Genomic DNA, 17,128 nt, shown 5'->3' with positions numbered 1-17,128 from the left:
GCTAGACTGCAGATTTAAAATTTTGGTTACAAAATTGCCAATTGTAGTCTGCTCCTTTTTTAAGCTTAGAACTTCATGCTAATAATTTGCTCCTAATTTTGCATTTACGAGCTTCCCCTAAACTTAAGGGGGTTGTAAACCCTCATGGTTTTTCACCTTAATGCACGAGCTTGCATGCAGAAGCAAACTCATACGTGATTAGTGCCCGCATATGAAAACTGTGTTCAAACCACACATGTGAGGTATTGCTGTGATCAGTAGAGCGGGATAATTATAGCTCTAGACCTCCTCTGTAACTCAAAGCATGCAACCTGTAGAATTTTTTTAAAGTTGCCTATGGAGATTTTTTAAGGGTAAAGGGGGTATCAAAAATTGGGCTAACTTTACTGTTGTCTTATTTTTTTAATTAAAAAAAAGTGTACTTGTAAGACCGCTGCGCAAAAAGGGTGTGACCAAGTATTGCAACGACCGCCATTTTATTCTCTAGGGTGTTAGGAAAAAATGTATTATGTTTGGGGGTTCTAAGTAATTTTCTAGCAAAAAATCATGTTTTTAACTTGTAAACAACAAATCTCAGAAAGAGGCTCGATCCTTAAGTGGTTAAAATACCTGACTGTGCCCAAGCTGCTTAGAAGCCACTGCAAATGAAATGCACTCCATGTGCTCACTGTACTTTATAGGGAATACAGAGGTATTTGTTGGTGCTATTAAGCATTTACATCATAATACAATAAAGAATTTTTTTATATGAGTATTGGTTTTACAGATTTTGGTATTCATTTTGTGATTTTCCCTTTCAGTTATTTCAGCAAATCCATGTTCATTGTCTTCTTTTGCAGATAACTTTTATAACATTGCTCTATTATCCTTTTTTTTTCTTTTTTTTAAGTAGCATTACATTTTATATGTTTTTAAGATGGCTTTAGTGCCCGTTCAGACAGGGGCGACACGACTTGCAGCGCGACTCAGACACGACCTGCACATGACTTCAGCAGCGACTTGCAAAACCACTACTGTATAGAAGTCAATGCAAGTCGCCTGATGTCGCCCCAAAAATAGTACAGGAACCTTTTTCTAAGTCGGAGCGACTTGAGTCACTCCTATTAGAACAATTCCATAGCACAGAACAGAGCGCGACTTGTCAGGCGACTAAGCCGCCTGACAAGTCGCGGTAGTGTGAACGGGCACTTAGATCTGTGTTTTTAAAAATGATACAATGTTTGATAATATCCTTTCTGGTAACCACACCCATAAATTTACAACACTGTCATAACTAGTTCCTCCATTCTTTAATTTGGCTGCACCTAACTAGACAAATAAGAAAGCTCTGGGAGACACAGAAGGCAATGAGTGACACTGGCAGTAACCATTAGTTAGAGGATCTTTAGGCTGTATGAAAATAATTCAAAGTCAGCAGCTATAAATACTGTAGCTGCTGACTTTTAATAAAAGGATACTTACTGTTCAAGGATCCAATACCGCCCTCAACGGGCCGGTTCTGCACCAGTCTTCGGTTCCCCACATTAGCATGTGTACTAAGGAAAGCCGGCTGTGACTCCATGCGGCTTCATAGCTGGCTTTGTGAATGGTCCTGCAGTCTTCTGGGACCTGTGATGGGTCCCAGAAGGCTGCGACCAAAAATGTGGAGGACCGAACTTCCACTTGGATCGCCTAGGCGTCTAGGAAGTGGGAGTGGGTACCTGTCAACCAGGTACCTGCTTCCCAAAAAAGCCACTGCTTTTATAAGTATAATGGGGGTGGAGCTGCACCCAGTAGGTTTTTTATTTAATGTATAGAATGCATTAAGGTAAGAATCCTTGAGCCTTTAGGGATACATATTTTAATGTAAATCATTTATTTAAATGTCTGTTTTAAATTAATTTTTTCATGTATGTATTTTTTTTTATTTTTGTTTAGGTGAAATTGGGCCGAATTAAGATATCCAGTTCTGCCGCCAGCCAAAAGAGTATTGTTTACTGCTATAACTGTGGCAGGAGAGGTCATTGTGGCTATGTGAGTGTCTCTCAGTATTTCTAATTTTTAACATTTTACAAAATGTAATGTAGACATACTCAACTAAAAAGTGCTGAAAAAGCCTAAAGTGATGGCAGATTTATTTACGTGTATGTAAAAGGCAGATTTTTTTTTTTCCCCCCTGTTTTGTGGGTGGGGAAGAGTAAACTTCTATCAAGTTTTTATCACTGTCTATGTCCTCATTGGAGAGATTCTGAGCAGTTCTGCCAAGTAGAGTGGGCAAATATTACAAAGTTAGTAGAGACATACCCCAACAGATTAAAGGCTGTAATTAAAGCAAAAGGCGGTTCAACAAAATACTGACGAGGGTGATCCTTTTTCCAACTTTGTTTTTGATTATTTTATTTTTGACATGTTGGTGTTGTATCTTTCACTTGGATGTTATACATTGCACTGGGTAAATACAGCTGGATAAAACAAAAACGGTGTCTGTCTTCATTACATGCTGCAAAGAAACAAAATTAGATTTTAAAGGGTGGTGATTAGTTCTATACCCACTGTATATTTGAAAATTCATCAATTATGATGTACTGATGGCCTATCATTTCTTGAGGCCCTAAAATGCAGGACAGTACAAATTCCCACAAAAATGACCCATTTTTTAGGTAGACAGTCCAGGGTATTTAGTAAGTTTTCTTAACCGCTTAACCACTTAAGCCCCGAACCAATTTGCAGCCAAAGGACCAGGCCCCTTTTTGCAATTCGGCACTGCGTAGCTTTAACTGGCAATTGCGCGGCCGTGCGACGTGGCTCCCAAACAAAATTTGCATCCTTTTTTTTCCCACAAATAGAGCTTTCTTTTGGTGGTATATGATCACCTCTGCGGTTTTTATTTTTTTGCGCTATAAACAAAAATAGAGACAATTTTGAGAAAAATTCTATATTTTTTTAATTTTTGCTATAATATCCCCAAAAATTATATTATAAAAACATTTTTTTCCTCAGTCTAGGCCGATACGTATTTTTCTACATATGTATGTTGTGTTTTTTTTTTTTTTATTGTAGGGGACGTGGCCTGGCATGTGACGTCACTGATCGTCTTTCCCTATAAAAGGGAACAGACGATCGGTGACAGCCACACTAGGAAGCACGAGGAGAGTTTTGTTTACACAGACCTCTCCTCATTCTTCAACTCTGTGACCCGATCGCGGAACACCAGAGGCGATCATGTCCCCTGGTCCCACGGCCACGGTCACGGAGCTCAGGACTGGGTCGGGAGCATGCCGGCGGCTCGCTCCCAGCCCATGGCTGGACACTTAAAGAGCCACATACAGGTATGTGATTTTGCCCATCCATGCCATTCTGCCGACGTATATCGGCGTGAGGCTGTCCTTAAGTGGTTAAGGACCGCCTCCTGCACATTTACGTTGGCAGAATGGCACAGCTGGGCACATCAACGTACAGGTACGCTGCTCTTTAAGTGCCCAGCCGTGGGTCGCACGCGCCCCAGTCCTGAGCTCCGTTGCCGCGGGACCCACAGACCCCAATCGCTACTGGTGTCACGCGATCGGGTCACAGAGCTGAAGAATGGGGTCAAAAATGTCCGATGTGTCTGCCATAATGTAGCAGTCACAATAAAAATCTGATCGCTGCCATTACTAGTAAAAAAAAAAAAAAAAAATTATAAAAATGCTATAAAACTATCCCCTATTTTGTAAACGCTATAACTTTTGCGCAAACCAATCAATCGCTAATTGCGATTTATTTATTTATTTTTCCCAAAAATATGTAGAAGAATACTGATCGGCCTAAACTGAGGAATATGTATTTTGGGGGATATTTATTATAGCAAAAAGTAAAAAATATTGCATTTTTTTTCAAAATTGTCGCTATATTTTTGTTTATAGCGCAAAAAATAAAAGCCGCAGAGGTGATCAAATACCACCAAAAAGCTCTATTTGTGGGGAAAAAAAGCACGCCAATTTTGTTTGGGAGCCACGTTGCATGACCACGCAATTGTCAGTTAAAGCGACGCAGTGCTGAATCGCAAAAAGGGGCCTGGTCCTTTGGCTGCAAATTGGTCCGGGGCTTAAGTGTTTAAGTTGTAATGTTTTATCACAATTTTTTTTTTTTTTTACATACTGTCACAAATGCATGTGAGCGTGCTGCTGCATGCCCCAGGGGGCACACCGGTGTACATTTTCAGCTACCACCCTATCGCAGTAAAAGTACTGTGGGAGTGTGACAAGTGGTTAAAGTTTACATATAGCCCAAACTTTTTTTTATATATATTTTGGATGGAGTAGGGAAAAAAATATCCTCAGCTCAGAAAACTATAACATGTAGGATTTCCTATAACTTTCTCTGAGCGACAGTGATCACCAGGACAAATAGGGGTGACTTTTCCCAGTGGTGACGCAGACAGCCATGAAAACCTAACTGGGGTTTTAACCCTTCCTTACTGTAGCCAAAACTACAGAAAGTTACAAATACTTGTAATGCTTTGTTTTCAGAATCACATCATGCACAGTTCAGGGGGGTTGAAAATCACACCTTATGTATTGAGGGCAATATTCCGTTCACGAAAGTTGAAGTTCAATTTTTATGTAACTGTATTCATTTTCTATATTAAATAGCAAGTTATATCTATAAACTTTACAGGAATGCAGAGAAAGGCGTATGTACAGCTCAGTTCACCCAAGTTGTGAGCTTATATTCACCTATGATGAGGACTATGACATCCGAAAAAGAAACGAGCGAGCAAGGCGCAAATGTGAAGGTACTCTGCATTTCTGCATATTTCAGATTTAAAAGGAATACATATTGTTTTTTTCAGTAGTTAAAATTTAATGAAAATTCTGTAAAATAAATTTCTCATATAAAGCTTTGCAGCTGCTTTCGAAGGCTGGCTCCCTGGTATTGTTCTTTTGTGTCCTCTTTTTACTTTGATGCTGTGTGATTACACCTGATTATAGAAAACAAAAGCTATAAAGGGCCATTGACAGGTCTTTGCTGGTCACAACAGTACCCACTTGTGACATAAACCTCTGTTATAAGTCCTCCTGAATGTTGCTTAAACAGTCAGGCTGCAGCCATGAAGCAAGGATGCAAAATCAGAGTGAAATTATACCTTTTATGTACTGTGAATACGTTTATTTTTAGGTACTAAAGCGGAGTTCCATTCGTTTTTCAGTTTATTAAAAGTCAGCAGCTACAAAAAGTGTAGCTGCTGACTTTTAACAAACACACTCACCTGTCCCACGGTCCAGAGATGCGGCCAGTCGAAGCCTCAGATCTCCCCCCCCCCCCCCCCTCGTCTGTGCCAGCATCACTAGTGTGGGCCGCAAGTTGTCACAGCCAGGTGCGCACTGTGCTGTCCTGAATGGCCGCGCAGTCTTCTGAGACCTGTGACATATCCCACAAGATTGCAGGGAGGGAGGAGGAGAGGAGGAGGAGTCGCCTAAGCGGTATGGGTGGAAGTGGGAGCTGTGTACATGTAAAAACTAGGTACTCCCCCAAAAAAGAAATGACATGCTTTAAATTGTATGTTCTTTCTAAAGCAGAGTTCTGAATAGAATTGTATATTTTCATTATTTAGTGCCACCTGGTGAAATCGCTTTTGTAATGCATGCCTTTATTAGTGGACAAGCCCTAGGGCCATTTCAGAAAGGTGACTTACGCTGGCCATACATGGATCAAAGTTCAACAAGTTCAGCAGGGACAGGCCAAATTTAAGTCCATGTATGGGCACTATGATTGTACAAAAGACACTCTGCCGATCGACTTCTATACTAGCGCCCTGTCAGATTGTCCCTGCTCAATCAGCACTGCGGACTATAGTCTGCAATGCTGATCTGTGTATTCTGACGGTGAGGAAGTCTCCCCAATGTCAGAATACATTAGCTCAGCATGGAGGATTTCCCTATCCACCTTGAATGTGTGGATGGGGGAATTGGCTCTGTTTTTATATTTTTTTTGGTTCTACCCGCTGGTTCAAAGAAAAGAAAAAAAAACGGACTAATGTATGGGCTGCCATATTTGCAGAGTATTTTAAGTGATTTCTTGCTAGGGAAATCATAGCCAACTCACACATTTCACTGCGATTTTTAGCTCAGCGATTGAGTCTGTGCAGTGTTTCATGTCAGTGACAAACTCTGCTTTCACTTATATGGCTTGGCTACAAATAGCTGAAGCAGAGCGATTTGTACCAGCAAACACTAATGTAATGATGTAAACAAACAATATATGAACGTGAAGCGCTACCTTCACGCTAATGTGTTTTTTTTTTTGAGTTTGTGTGGGAATACTAATTGTGTTAAGCAGCTACCACCTGTTTTAAGCACTTTATTACTTATCTTTAGTCACTTATAGTAGCAAAGAAGTTTCCTATATTTTTTTAGTGTAATGATGTAGCATGAGTTTGACCTGTAGCTGTGAAAAATCTTCTTTTAGTAACATATTTCCAGCAACTATAGCAATTACGCTACTAGCTACAAATCGCAGTTAAAGTATTTGTGAACCACTACTTTGTAAAATAACCCATTCAGCTTTAAATAGAAATGAAAGACAAAATATTTGTGTATATACATAAAAAAATTATAAATACTTTATACGATATATTAGTGGGCTTTGGCTTCCCACAGCCAGGATGGGAATGCCCCCGGGGTGTGGGAACTGCTAAGTGTTTTAAAATAACATAAAAAAATACATTTTAAATAATAATGCCACTTGATATAGGATAAGGTGGAAGCAACATGGGGTGGGAGGGTGTAAAAGGAAAAAAATGAAACGCTGGGACTCCGCTTTAAGTGATCACATAACCTCTGTTCCCAACTTCATAAGTGGCATAGAGAGGTGGGGTGGAGAGGCAGCAGTACACTGATCTTCCCAATGAATGGTGTTCAGGGGGCCATCTCAGTCTAACTGTTCAGGTGGCTGTCTAATTGTGACCATTGGAGGACAGGCAGGCTGTTTTCCTAGCACAGCCAATAAACTGACCATGCTGAGCTGGATGAGCTTTTATACCTAGTGTGGTCAGTTTGAAATTGGAAAGCAGAGGGTCTGGCAGGATTACTGGTTATTTCACACAAAGGATGAAATACAAAGAGAACAGGATATTTTGTAACTCAAATACATACATAAACAGACATATCAGGAATATGAAATGTTGGGCTAACATTCTTTAATTACTTGGAATATCTATTTGTAGTGGCAAGGAACCACTCCTACAAAATCACTCATCTGACCTGACCCTTTGAGAGTGTCTCTCTAAAAATGAAACGCCCTTTACCAGGGGGATGCAGAAATGTCAGTGTAGACTTTTGGGAAAAGCAGTGATCCAATCGCACAAGCAATAACGAGAATTCTGAAGGATTCTGTAAACCATTGTTGAATAGGAAGTAATTTAAATGTCTGCAATATAAATGGAAAAGCATTTTTTATTATTTACAAACATGGGTTGTGTTGCAAGTCTTTGCCATCTTGAAGTTTTCTATTAAAGCTGAACTCCAGGGAAATGAAATTAAAAAAAAACTACCCTTGCAATGGGGCTGCCCTTGCATAGCAAGGATTAAATACTTGTTTGTCTAGGGTAGCTTAAAAAAAAAAATTTTACTTTCCCCCGTAACCCTCAGTCCAGCATGGTCCTCCTCTCCATATAACGGGTCCCCAAAGCTGCTACTTTTCAGTGCCCCATCCATAGGTCATTCTATGATGTTATCACATACATTTCAGGACCAGCAGTCCTGCATTGTAACTGAAAATGCCAAGGGTCCACTCACAACCCAGAGCATCCAAAGGAAGAAAAAAACGCCATCTGCTGGGGGAGTGAGGGCATAAGGTAAATACAACAGTTTTTTTAATACACCCTAGACAAAAACAAGCATTTAATCCATGTGGCTCAGCAGGAGCCCAACTGCAAGGGCCATTTTGTAAGTTTGGCTTTATTACAAATCTGGTACAATGGGCTGACATACCTGTAACCCAGTTCAAAATGTTTGCATTGTTGACCTGGTACCAGGATTTGTCAAGCCCCAGTAACCGAATGCACTGAAACTTTTTTCATGTTATTTGCTTGGCTTTTGATCAAATTTCAACTTTTGAAATTCCTATCCTATCCTATTGCTATCACTTTCTAAATAAGTATGGATAAATCCAGGGCTCCCAAATTTCTTGCCTCTGGTAAAGTTGATGCAATTTACCTGAAGACAAAATGCAACAATAAACAGTGTATTTTGTAAAAAGATGAAGGTTGAAATGGGGCAGCTGCCGTTCTCGTGTTTTTAAAATGTGCTACTTTCTGGCCTGTCATCCCGATTCCTAACTCGTTAAAGCCTATATCCTGGGGCAAACAAAAAAACTCCTTGCAAAAGTTAATGCCCATTTATGTCGGGGGAAGGAAAAACGTGTACTTGCCTAATCCCCAGTTCTGTGGATGGTTCCTTGGTGCTGTCATGTACAATATAGGGTTATTGGCCCTGCATTGTACTTGGAGACTGCAACAGTGTGAGGAAGCAGCTGCAGGACCTGGTCCTTCAGGGGGGATGGATTAGGGGGACAGGGTAAGTAGAAGTCCCATTTCCTAGTCCCCTAGACATAAGCATTTAACCCTTGCAGGGCAGGGGGTGCCTCACTGCAAGAGGGTTTTTCCCCAGAATTCACTTTTATTGTGAACCTGTGCTTTGCCTATGTTGCGGAAAAGCAGGTTCAGGGTAACGGCAGCTCCATCAGTTGCATATATTCTCTTCCCTATACCAGCTATTACTCCCAGGTATGGGAAACAAGTGACTCACTTCTGTTCCTCTCACATGCAAATTACCCGCTGTATGGTTTCGTGGAGGCAGAGAGATATCGCAACTCAGAGCTAAGACAGGGCAGGGCTTCCTGACTTTGTTGCTAATGACCAAATTAAATAGCTGGGTAGCAAAAGGGAGACAGGAGCACAGGTTCACTTTAATAAGTCACTAACCAGGATCAAGTAGACAGGTGAGGAGTTCAGACTTGACTGTTGGCCTGTGTTTCTAGGTCTCCACTAAACCGCAAATCCAGGATCAGGATGACTGCCCCAGAGTTTGCTTATTTACATATCTCAGATTATGGTATATTACCGAGAAAGCGTAACCCAGCAAGTAGCCTTTTACTATAGAGATCTGTCTGCAGCACACAGTTGGGCCCTCAGACATTATAATGAATATGTCTCTATACTCTAGCTAATGCAAATAAGAACAGAGGAAAATGCATTATAATTATAGGGTCAGTGTAGTGGCACTCAGTAAAGTTCTTTATTTTTTGTCTATGTGCAGTGTATTAATGTGCTTCACTCCTAATTCAAAAAAAGAGCCTCTTCAGGTGGCACATAAGTACACAGGGTAACATCTTCTCATAAAGAAGCTATTAACAGGTATAATAGGTGGTTATGGGACACATTGATCAAGCATAAATACTTAATCGCATAATACAGCACATAGAAGTTGATACATTGACCATGGCTTATATGTTGCTACCTTCAGATGCTTAGACACTGGAAAAGCTTTGCTGGGAACTACCTCCCCACTGTACCCATACGACCCCACCTATTGTACCCATTTGACCACACCCACTCCGTTAGACTCCTGCTTTTTTGCTACCATCCTTAGGTGCTGGAGAAGTGTTTTTTTTTTTTCTATTCTTCATCAGCTTTCCTCCTTTTATTCAACCAGCACTTCTATCAAGATCCAAATGTTTATTAAGTCATGGCTCATTGGCAGTTTCCAGATCAGTTACCTGCAATGTGCATCTTGGGAAACATACCCACACCCCGCAACAGTGGGGCCAGCCTATAATGTTTGCTTCAGGCACTGGATAATTCATTCTGTGCTTACTTTGGTACGTGGTGCATTGACACTGTTAGCCTCAGGGTTGCTTTACTAATAAAAAGGTACAGGACTGTGTGGTCCATTCCTATGGTACCCAGACCCTGAAGCCCCCTTTCAGGATATGTCTGCATTGACAGATGGAGCCTGGACCCTTGATGGGACCAGCAACACTGACAAGGTAAGGCAGGGTTTCCCTATACCTTTTAAATATTGGTTCTTGGTTATACAGTACATGACTAGTTAGAATATTATTTGGATATACAGTAGATAATACACTATATCCTCATTCTACAAGACATACCACAGTGCTAAGCACACAAGCAGTCTGGAAGGCACAGGTTATGGGGTAATCTATACTCTGTTTTCCCTTTTTTATTGTCTCGCTTAGGCTGCTTTCACACTAAAAATAGCGCCTGTGTAACGCCTGAAAAAAACCGGCCCCTTTAACTCCAGTGTGAAAGCCGGAGGGCTTTCACACTGGAGCGATGCGCTGGCAGGACGGTGAAAAAAGTCCTGCTTGCCGCATCTTTGCAGCGGTGAAGGAGCGGTGTATTCACCGCTCCTATACCGCTCCTACCCATTGAAATCAATGGGACACCGCAGCAATACCGCCGGCAAAGCGCCGCTACAGCGGCGCTTTGCGGGCGGGTTTAACCCCTTTTCAGCCGCTAGCGGGGGTTAAAACCACCCCGCTAGCGCCCGCACACCGCCGCTAAAACGACGGTAAAGCGCCGCTAAAAATAGCGGCACTTTACCGCCGACGCCGCTCCCGCTGCAGTGTGAAAGCAGCCTTACTCAGTCTTATAGGTAATATTATAATAACCATTACCTATTTAAAATTGCCAGTCTTTTCTTCCACTTAATGACCAGAAGTAACTCCATTTAGTGCTGTAGTGCTCAAATAACTCCAGACTGCACACTTCCTTCCATTTCTGCTTACAACGCAAGCTGATTGTTTGTCTCACCTGTTGCCTGGTTCACAGCCACACTGACCCAGTTTGCTCCTGGGTCTTTGCAATTCCTTAATACTGGACATGCTAAACCCACTCAGTTTGCCTCCATTTCGTAAGCACAGGGGAAGAGCCTTTCTTAGCCATGGTGGATAACAGGCACTCAGAAGATAGAGCACATGGGACCAACTACAGAGATTTCTCCAAGTACCCCTTAGGTTGATAGCAGTTCTGGAGCAAGGTTTAACACTGACATCGCTTCAGATGTATAAATTGGGCTCCTTGACAGAAGCACAACATGTGGCCTGTTTGACTAAAGCAGAATATATCCAATTTATCCAAAATTCTATCGCCACTTCTGGGATCGGCAGGTAATAACACACATCAACACTCTTCTGTCTCTCCACCTCGATTATCTTCAGATGTTACAACCTAAAATGCTTAGTTCACTTTCCTTTGCAGAATGTAAGGGGGACTCTAACTGTGGACTCATTAATTAAAACAATGCATTTTAGTTGCTGGATGGATACACCTAGTGTTGTTTATGCCCCACATATTATTCCGAGCATGGAAAAGAAGGCAGTTCCAAGAAAGCCTTTACATACTCTTGATCAAGCTGAGTGGGCCTTCTATAATTATTGGCGCAACTCAAAGAAGTCATTCCTCCCGTGTGATCATTTTGATGCCATGTACACCATGGAAGGGGTGTTTAAAGGCGTTATAAACCCTTGTGATTTTTCACTTTGATGTATTCTATACGTTAAGGTGAAAAACCTTCTATAGTGCAGCACCCCTCCCATTCCACCAACCACAATCCCCCCCCCCCCCCCCCATTTACTCACCTGAGCCCGGTCTTTCCAGCGCAGAGAACGTGCACATCAGCTACAGCCAGTGTCTGGGGTCCTGATTGGATAGATTGATAGCAGCGCAGCCATTGGCTCCCGCTGCTGTCAGTCAAATAGTCAAATTCAATGATGCGGGGCAGAGTCCTGCTGTCTGTGTCAATAGATGCTTCTCCAGTGGGGCACTAGAGAAGAGGAGGAGTCAGGAGCACCGCTGAGGGACCCCAGAAAAGGAGGTAAGTATGACATGTTTGTTATTTAAAAAACAAAAACAAAGGTTTAGCTCTCCTTTAAGAAGAGATAGACTGCTCCCACTGTGGACCTCTCTACCTGTTTCCATTGATGGTATTCCCTCCTTTAAGGATTCACTTGATAGGCCTCCCTCTGGAGACTTTTTTTGAATCCCCTTTGCCTTATCAGATCCAGCATTGCAACCAGCTATTGCTGAGACTATGGCAAACTGGACAAGAGAAATCACTAGCAAACTTCCTCCTACTATCTGTGCATATGCATAAAATCTTATGACTAAAAGCCTGGTGGGCAGAACGTCCTTGTGAAATGTGCCAATTGTGCTTGCCTTTCAAAAGTGAACTTTTCTCTGGAAGTTTCCTTAAGGAATACATTGAGGCTGCTTCTGGCGGAAGGATGTTCCTTCTCCACTATACTCAATCTTGCCTACCTATTCTATGGGCCTCCTTCACCATGCAGATATGACCTGTTCATCTCCTCAGGGAGTCATCATTTACTGCTGCCCTCCCACTCAACAAAAGGGGAAGGTGGAAACATCTATTGCTAATTGCTCCACATTAGACAACGAGACCCTGGCCTTTTTTCTTTCACTCTTTTTTTTCTTCTAAAGGGGTGCACAAAGACTCTCTTCCTGTCCTCACTCTGTAGTCTTTCTCTGCTACACGCTACTATTTTGCAAAATCACAAGGGGGTAGTTATCTTCTTCCCTCGTGTGGAAAATTACAAGGACTTTTCAAATCCTGGACCCTTATTCACTTAACAGTGCATGTTACATCAAGCTCCCAAAGGCATTTATTCTAATTGCCTGCAGTTACCAACCTCCTGGCTGATCGCCTGTTCAATTGTCACTAAGTCTACTACAACATTGTGGCTCCTATCTGGTCTACTATAGACCTACCACTATAGCTTTCTAATGATCAGTTTTCTAATAGTAGCCACAATGTAATGGGTCTTACTCCTCATTTCTCCACAGTTCAGTGTAGTTTTTATATTGCTGAACCTATCACTAGACCCCTGAGCCTATTAAGCCCTGAGCCTTTACATCCCAGGTGCCTTGGAGACCTTTTTTCTCAGACTCCTGAGTCAATCCTCTGATTACAGGCCCAAACACTGCTTTTGTCTCTTCCTTCTGCGGTTGAAACCACACCTTTCTCCTGCACCCACCCCTGTACTTTTTAGGATCTGCTTGGGATAGCTGCATATAAACCACTGTCTAAAAATCAATTCCTGTGCTCTATACTGTGCTCTAAGATATGAAATTCAGCGGTATGTCAAAACTTCCAAAAAAATGTTTTCGGTCTTGATTAGTTGTGAACAAACACAAGTTAAATATTTCTTGTAAGTATATTCCCTCATTGCACTAAATGCAGTTTTTTTTTTATCTTTACCTAGAGCTTCAGGAATGTGGACTCCTGCCATTACAGATGATTCAACCCAAGAAAGCTGAAAGTGAGACCGCACGGCATTTGAAAAAAAAGAGAAAAAAGATGAGAAGGGAATCCAAACGTGAAAAGAACAAAGTGAACTGGCATTTGCAAGCTATGAATAAAAGTAGAAAGAAAGAAAAAAAACTTGTCAAGCAAGAAGCAGACGATTTTCCTAGAGGGAAGCCTGAGGAGAACCCCAGTAAGGCTACAAGAAAACGCAACAAGAATAAATGTGAACATTTGTTGTTCAAATATGGGAAGGACAAAAAAGATTTCGATGGGCAGTCAATGAAACGCAAGAGGAGATCCAGAAGCAAGAAAGGAAAAAGCGACACTGATGATTTACTTACAATTAAACAAAGGAAAAAGAAATCCAAAAAATGACTAGATGCAGAGTACTGCAAATAAATACTAATTTATAATACAGAAATGTGTGTGCCAAAAAAAGCAAATCACACACAGAAAAAAGTAATTACCATGACAAAAACCATTCAGTTGTGACCTGAAAATTAAGTGATACCTGTATTTTTGCAAGACCTCAAAATAAAAAAAAACATCTTATTGGAGCTTGATTGTGAAAGATGAATTCTGATTGGTTGCAATGATGTGTTGAACTTTAAATCATTCCATTTTCTGTCTCATTTAAGCCAGTTAAGGACTCTGAGCTGCCACTATGCTCTTTTTTTAATGGACATATACTAGAATAGGTGGATTTCCTATTTTCTTTTTAATGGATACATTGTCTATTTCATGGTATTTTAATATATAACAAAAAATATGCATCCCTCCTTAAAAAAAAAAAAAAAAGGTCCATAGGCACTCTGTTATATAACATAAGCAACAAAATAAACAACTGAGGGGGAAAAAGTATTTGATTCCCTGCTGATTTTGTACATTTGCCCACTAACAAAGAAATGACCAGTCTATAATTTTAATGGGAGGTTTATTTTAACAGTGAGAGACCAAATAACAAAAATATCCGAAACGCATTTCAAAAAAATTATAAATTGATTTGCATTTTAATGACTGAAATAAGTATTTGATCCCCTATCAATCAGCAAGATTTCTGTCTCCCAGGTGTCTTCTATGCAGGTAACCAGCTGAAATTAGGAGCACTCTCTTAAAAGGAGTGCTCCTAATCTCAGCTTGTTACCTGTATAGAAGACACCTGTCCACAGAAGCAGTCAATCAGATTCCATATCTCCACCATGGCCAAGACCAAAGAGCTGTTCAAGGATGTCAGGGACAAGATTGTAGACCTACACAAGGCTGGAATGTGCTTCAAGACCATCGCCAAACAGCTTGATGAGAGGGTGACAAGAGTTGGTGCAATTATTCACAAATGGAAGAAACACAAGATAACTGTCAATCTCCCTTGGTCTGGGGCTCCATGCAAGATCTCACCTCGAGTTTTAATGATCATGAGAACAGTGAGGAATCAGCCCAGAACTACATGGGAAAATCTTGTCAGTGATCTCAAGGGACCTGGGACCATAGTCAAAAAGAAAACATTTGGTAACACACTACGCTGTAAAGGACTGAAATCCCGATATGCCTGCAAGGTCCCCCTGCTCAAGAAAGCACATGTACAGGCCCATCTGAAGTTTGCTAATGAACATCTGAATAATTCAGAGGAGAACTGGGTGAAAGTGTTGTGGTCAGTGTTGAGACCAAATAGAGCTCTTTGGCATCAACTCAACTCACCGTGTTTGGAGATGGAGGAATGCGGCCTATAATCCCAAGAACACCACCCCCACGTCAAACACGGAGGTGGAAACATTATGCTTTTGGGGTGTTTTTTTGCTAAGGGGACAGAACAAGGTCACCGCATCAAAGGGACGATGGACGGGGCCATGTACTGTCAAATCTTGGGTGAGAACATCCTTCCCTTAGCCAGGGCATTGAAATTGGGTCATGGATGGGTATTCCAGCATGACAATGACCCAAAACACACGGCCAAGGCAACAAAGGAGTGGCTCAAGAAGAAGCCAGTCCTGTAGTGGCCTAGCCGGTCTTCAGACCTTGATCCTATAGAAAATATGTGGAGGGAGCTGAAGGTTCGAGTTACCAAACGTCAGCCTCGAAAACGTAATGATTTGGAGAAGATCTGCAAAGATGAGTGGGACCCTCCTGAGATGTGTGCACAAACCTGGTGGCCAACTACAAGAAACGTCTGACCTCTGTGATTGCCAACAAAAGTTTTTCCACCAAGTACTAACCCGTTTTGCGAAGGGGTCAAATATTTATTTCACTCATTAAAAAGCAAATCCGTTTAGAACTTTTTTGAAATGCGTCTTTCTGGATATTTTTTGTTGTTCTGTCTCTCACTGTTAAAATTATAAACCGATCATTTCTTTGTCAGTGGGCAAACGTACAAAATCGGCAGGGGATAAAATACTTTTTTCCCCCACTGTATACTTTCATGTTATACGCTGAAAAATTAAATCAATATTTCTCCACAAACTCCTGGTGTTACAAAAGATGTAAATTAAACCAATATTACCTCAATCAAATTCTCTTCCTTTGTGTAGTATAATACAGCAAAATAAAATGCAAATGTATACATAAACCAACATAATAGAGTAAAAAGGTGGTACAATGATATGTTTGGCAATTTGTGCTAGATTTAAATAGTAAATGCAATATAAGTTAACCACTTAAGCCCCAGAAGGATTTGCCCCCTTAACCACTTACAGACCGGACCATTTTGCTGGTCAAAGACCAGACTACTTTTTGCGATTCAGCACTGCGTCGCTTTAACTGACAATTGTGCGGTCGTGCGACATGGCTCCCAAACAAAATTGACATCTTTTTTTTCCCACAAATAGAGCTTTCTTTTGGTAGTATTTGATCACCCCTGCGGTTTTTACTTTTTGCGCTATAAACAAAAATAGAGCGACAATTTTGAAAAAAACGCATTATTTTTTACTTGTTATAATAAATATCCCCCAAAAATATATATAAAAAAAAAACATTTTTTTCCCGATTGATTGGTTTGCGCAAAAGTTATAGCATTTACAAAATAGGCATAGTATTATGGCATTTTTATTAATAGTTTTTTATTATTTATTTTTTTACTAGTAATGGCGGCAATCAGCGATTTTTATTGTGACTGCGACATTGCGGCAGACGCATCGGACATTTTCGACACATTTTTGGGACCATTGTCATTTATACAGTAATTACTGCTATATAAATGCAGTGATTCCTGTGTAAATGACACTGGCAGTGAAGGGGTTAACCAGTGGGTGGCAGTGTAGGGGTTAAGTGTTCCTAGGGGTGTGTTACTAACTGTGGGGTGGCTGGGCTTTCATTTAGTGAACACTGATCTCTGCTCCAATCAAATGGAACAGAGATCAGCATCACTAGTTGCTAGGCAGAATGGGGAAATGCTGTTTACACGGCATTTCTTCCATTCCGCCGCCCCGTGAGACGATCGCGGGTATGCCCCCGGCGATCAAGTCCGCGGGACCCGCAACCGGACTCACAGGGGTCCTGACTGGCACGCGAGCACGCCGCTGGCAGCGCGCTCGCGGTGGCAGAGCGGCCTTGAAGATTGGACGTACCTGTACGCCGATATGCCTGCCCATGCCATTCTGCCGACGTACATCGGCGTGCGCCGGTCGGGAACCGGTTAAAGACCACACAATTTTTTGCGAAACGGCACTGCATTGCTTTAACTGGCAATTGCACTGTCGTGCAACGCTGTACCCAAAGAAAATTGGCGTTCAGTTTTTTCCCCACAAATAGAACGTTCTTTTGGTGCTATTTGATCACCTCTGTGTTGTTTTTTTTTTTATTTTTTTTTCTGCCCTATAAACAAAAAAAGACCG

The 17,128-nt window shown here is 41.4% G+C and overlaps 1 protein-coding gene across 1 annotated transcript in view; it reads left to right on the top strand.

The window, feature by feature from the left end:
- ZCCHC7 (zinc finger CCHC-type containing 7) overlaps window positions 1-13,861 on the top strand; it is a 323,829-nt gene extending 309,968 nt beyond the window's left edge. The window contains exons 7-9 of the mRNA XM_077475367.1: window positions 1,918-2,013; window positions 4,636-4,753; window positions 13,261-13,861. Coding sequence (XP_077331493.1) covers window positions 1,918-2,013; window positions 4,636-4,753; window positions 13,261-13,679 — 633 coding nt within the window. The 3' untranslated portion in view covers window positions 13,680-13,861. The remainder of the gene's footprint in view (window positions 1-1,917; window positions 2,014-4,635; window positions 4,754-13,260) is intronic.
- The last annotated feature ends 3,267 nt before the right edge of the window (window positions 13,862-17,128 follow it).

This window comes from Lithobates pipiens, unplaced genomic scaffold (assembly GCF_037356315.1).
Source record: "Lithobates pipiens isolate NorthernLeopardFrog02 unplaced genomic scaffold, aLitPip1_a1.2 Scaffold_13, whole genome shotgun sequence".
Classification (NCBI taxonomy): Eukaryota; Metazoa; Chordata; class Amphibia; order Anura; family Ranidae; genus Lithobates; species Lithobates pipiens.
The sequence above is the reverse complement of the archived record's forward strand: the minus strand, read 5'-3'. Positions and strand labels throughout refer to the sequence as shown.